This window comes from Fukomys damarensis, unplaced genomic scaffold, assembly GCF_012274545.1.
Source record: "Fukomys damarensis isolate Sample0158 unplaced genomic scaffold, DMR_v1.0_HiC HiC_scaffold_15, whole genome shotgun sequence".
Taxonomy (NCBI): Eukaryota; Metazoa; Chordata; class Mammalia; order Rodentia; family Bathyergidae; genus Fukomys; species Fukomys damarensis.
This window is the reverse complement of record NW_022900927.1, coordinates 41,755,192-41,759,355: the sequence shown is the minus strand read 5'-3', so window position 1 is coordinate 41,759,355 and position 4,164 is coordinate 41,755,192. Positions and strand designations below refer to the sequence as shown.

The window sequence follows — 4,164 nt, the reverse complement described above, 5'->3', positions numbered from 1 at the left end:
TTCGGACTGTGTTTCTCAAAATGGCAGGGAAAGATTAGCAATTTTCTTCGATCACATATTATACAACGGCAACTAGTCACTCACCCAGCTACATATATTGATGTTGCACAACAGATTTGAACCATGTTTGAGGCTTCAAAGTCAAGGTGACAATTCTATGTGCATATATTCAGTTCAGATTTCCCTCAGGGCAATAGCACCGTGTAAGGACCTATATGCTTAGTGACACTCTGAAAACTGCACCGATGTCATGTGGTGCTGTTGTTGTTCTTTAGCAACTGACCCATGGGTGGTCACAGAGGGTAGCACCGTTTACACATCCTGAAAGTCACACATTTGCACATGCATAGAACAAGTCTACACCATGGCCTAGCCCTTGGGTTTCATAAACTTAAAACCTGTGCTCTGTGTGTGGTGGTAACTTCTCCAGTGGCTGATCAGTTTTTGTGCACTCTCTTTAAAGCCTGCCACAACAGATGTACTTTTAGACAGTTTCACTTATCCAAAAATGTACTGGCTTCATGTACAGGTTTGAAGCATGCTCACTCTAGCACTGACAGCTCCTGCATAGTCATAACAACTGTAAATACAGGACAAATACACCAGATAATAACAGTTTCAAGGGTTTGCATTCTGTATTTGTTTGCAACGTACAGGAAATCTCAGCAAGTGAAACACCTCTTACACCAACAGGGTAAAATACAATTTTGTTTGTGTTTGTTTTGACTTGTGCAAGTTTAAAAAAGTATTATTTACAATACCTACCCAGTAGACTGTGCAAATCTAACCTTCCTTTACAGTATATATGCTTCCTCTTCCACAGTGACTTTACTGCTTCAGTGTTCTTCAATGCTGAATTTCTCATGTACAAGAATAGCAATCAAAACAACATGCGTCAAAACTAATTAAAGAGGAGAGAGAGAGAGAGAGAGAGAGAGAGAGAGAGAGAGAGAGAGAGAGAGAAACAAAAGAACAGGGAAGGAAAGCCAAATAGTTGTGCTCATGCTGCATCTAGTGCTTCCAGCTCTGCTGGACCAGAATTCAAAATCTCCCACCTTCTGGAACTCTTTCACATAGAATTTAGCCACATGTCTCTGCTCTTAAGTGATGGTCAAAGAGGGTTTCTGGATTACTAGAAGAGTTTGGCGGATAGGCAAAGCAACCTATTCACAAGGCAAAAAATACTGATCTTTCTCCTATCCATTTCTTAAAGAACAGAAAAAAGAGTGATATATAGAGATGAAACTGTTGTGTTAACTGGCATCGCTCGGTTGTAAATGAAAAGACAGTGGAAATTACCAACGGTTTAGGATTTAAACCAACTGTTACTTTTGTAGAAATCTGTTTTAAGGCAGTGAGACAGCACCATAGGAAGTGTTCCTTCTTTCACTGAAAAGGCTCAAACAAATAAAGCCCTAAGAAGCCTTTTTCAGTGTTGACCTATAATTGGTATAAAACTCTTGTTAAGGGAGTGGGCAGGTGGTTTAAAAAGACCACTGTGGTAAAAACAACCTTATAAAACCTGTAACTTACACACTAAAAAGTTGGTGGAGCACATGATGAGAATATGGCAGTCAGAATTACATTGGCACTTCTCCAGCTTGCCACAGTAGTGTTTTTCTGGTGGTTGCACAATTCCATTTGTGCTTATGGAGGACGGGCCTCTTGGCTTCGATCTGGAATGGGGTGGGCGCACAACACAAACACTACTGGAGCCCTGTGACCAGCACCATGTGGCACAAAGGAGGTTGGATAGATCAGAGGAATGGACTCTACCTGGGGAGAAAGCCCATTAGAGGAAACAAGAGAAAGGGACAAAAAAAGGTCTACATTGTAAACTTTTTAAGAGGAAAAAAATAAAGTCCAGTTTGGCTATCCTATGTGCAATCTATTCAGTTGCCCATCGCTAGGGTCCTTTCCAGTTGAATAATGGAGACTTCTATTACTCCATGGATATAAAAATGCCTAGAAGTAAAATAAAGCCCCCATTTCAATTTAGCATCTTGGCGGTTCAGACAGACTTGGCTCTGCTGCCTCCTTGGAGACCATGACTCTGGGTCAGAGCCTTGGAACGGGGTGCTTTCATACTGGCAGTGGTTTAGTGAAAATACCTTTCAAAAGAAACAATTCCATTTCCCCTAGCCATTTTCACCCTCTAGAGGGTAGATTCAAGAGATGAATCCAAAATGTCTTCGTGGTGGCTGGTGCTATCACTGTCGCAGCTTTGTGTGCCCGAGTAATTGGCTGCTTCTTGAAGTTTCATCAGCATATTCATCTGAAGAAAGAGAAAGAGACATCTATGTGGGCAATGATCCATTGAGTCAGTGAGCCCCAGAACAAACATAGCACAAGCTTCATGGAAGAAGCAACTCATCCCACCCAAGTGAAATAAGAAAACAGTTTCAGGTTTTAAGTCATTGCCCCTGGCTTCTACACTATTTCTCCCAAACATACCACACTGCCAAACCATGGGGACAAAATAGGGCTGCTAGCTAACTCTTTCATTGGGGCTGTGAATGAATATTGCTGCAGCAGAGAGACTGGAAAAGGAAACTGTATCACAGCTGGACATCTGGGTTGGCTGCTGGAAGGTATGCCAAGCTTTCCAGCTTTTTGGCTAGGAGAAGCAGAGAGCACTGAATGGCAAGTGAAAGTCGACAATGTTCATACACACAGATACACACCCGGGCGCGCACACACGGTCTCTTGGGAGAAGGAGGGGATGAAGTGGAATAAAGCCAGCTGCTGCACACAAACCACCATCTGCTGTTTAGGAGCTGACCTCAAGAGGAGGTGACTAAATGAAGTGAACCATGAGCATTTAAAGAGGGAGAAGGAAAGGATCACTGTCAAGTTTTTGTTGTTGAATTTCTGGCTAAACTATGATTGATACATCACTGGAAACAAAAGCCACCTCTGGAACAGAAGAGGCTGTCTCAAGTTTCCCAGCTTTGTAGGAGATGGGTAATGTTTGTTCTAGTAAAAGGGACATATGCATGAAAGCACCTGGGGACAAAGAGAGCTCCTCAATGTATTATGAAACAAAAGGCAGTCACATTGCTTGGGTTTTGATAGATCTGCAGCTCCACTGTTCACGATAGAAGCTAAAAATAAATGATTGTTTCAAAGCAGTTGCAGACAAACTGAAGGTTTAACAACTTTAGAAAGCACAGGAAAATAGATAAGTATCTTCATGTGAGTAGTACACTTGCTTTCTTTTCAAGGGTTTCTATATATCGTAATAAACTTTATATTGTCTAATGCATATGAATATTATTCTATATAGTAATCAAAGTTGTTCTTTTTCTTCTTAGAAAAATGAAAGGAAAAAATCTAAAACAAGATTCCTTGGTCATAAATTAAAAAAAATATATATATATATATTTATATTTGTACGCTTCGTGTAAAATCTGTGTTTAATAAATAAACATAGTATAAAGTAAACAAACTTATAATAATCAGTTTCAGCAAGAATTTGTCTTTCTGACAAAGAGGCCACGGTTATATAATATCTTGAAGTCACTTAATAATTCACAGGACAATATTCTTCAACATAATTTTCAGTATAACTCTCTGTATCAAATCAGCTACAAGAAAATAGGAAATTAAAATAGTTGGTGATAACCTCTCAGACTCAGCAACCCTAAAAAGCCAACCCCTCCACACTCATATGCCCCTCACTTCACGCACATTCATAGTCCCTATCCGTTTTCTTCTGTCAGTCCATCATCCCTTACTGCAGCTGGCCATATGTTCAAATGTTTGGGCGAAGCTGATTAGTAAATCAGAACTGTGTTTTGAGGACCTGCCTGATTTACCAAGAGTGGAAATGGAAAATGAGATCTGTTTAAGGGATGTGATTCTATCTCAGTCCCAACTGTTTGGTACAACTTGAATGCTGACCGTTGTTAAAGTACTACAGTGTAACAATTATTTACCAGTGTCTACTTCTTAAGAATGGTGAATTTTCAGGTGGAAAAGGGATAACACGATTCTGTTATCAATGTTAGAGAACAAAGTTCTCTACAAAAGCATTTTCCTCCTTCTCCTCTACTTTGTTCCCATCCCATTTTCACAATGTCTGTCATTTCTTTCTTTCTTTCTTTCTTTCTTTCTTTCTTTCTTTCTTTCTTTCTTTCTTTCTTTTTTTTTTTTTTTTTTTTT

The 4,164-nt window shown here is 39.7% G+C and overlaps 1 protein-coding gene across 4 annotated transcripts in view; it reads right to left on the bottom strand.

Moving 5' to 3' along the window:
* Nucleotides 1-406: 406 nt before the first annotated feature.
* Nav3 (neuron navigator 3) overlaps nucleotides 407-4,164 on the bottom strand; it is a 772,995-nt gene continuing 769,237 nt past the window's right edge. For all 4 annotated transcript variants that reach the window (XM_019209835.2, XM_033763794.1, XM_010639521.2 and 1 more), the window contains one exon: nucleotides 407-2,275. In XM_019209835.2, coding sequence (XP_019065380.1) covers nucleotides 2,156-2,275 — 120 coding nt within the window. In that variant the 3' untranslated portion in view covers nucleotides 407-2,155. The remainder of the gene's footprint in view (nucleotides 2,276-4,164) is intronic.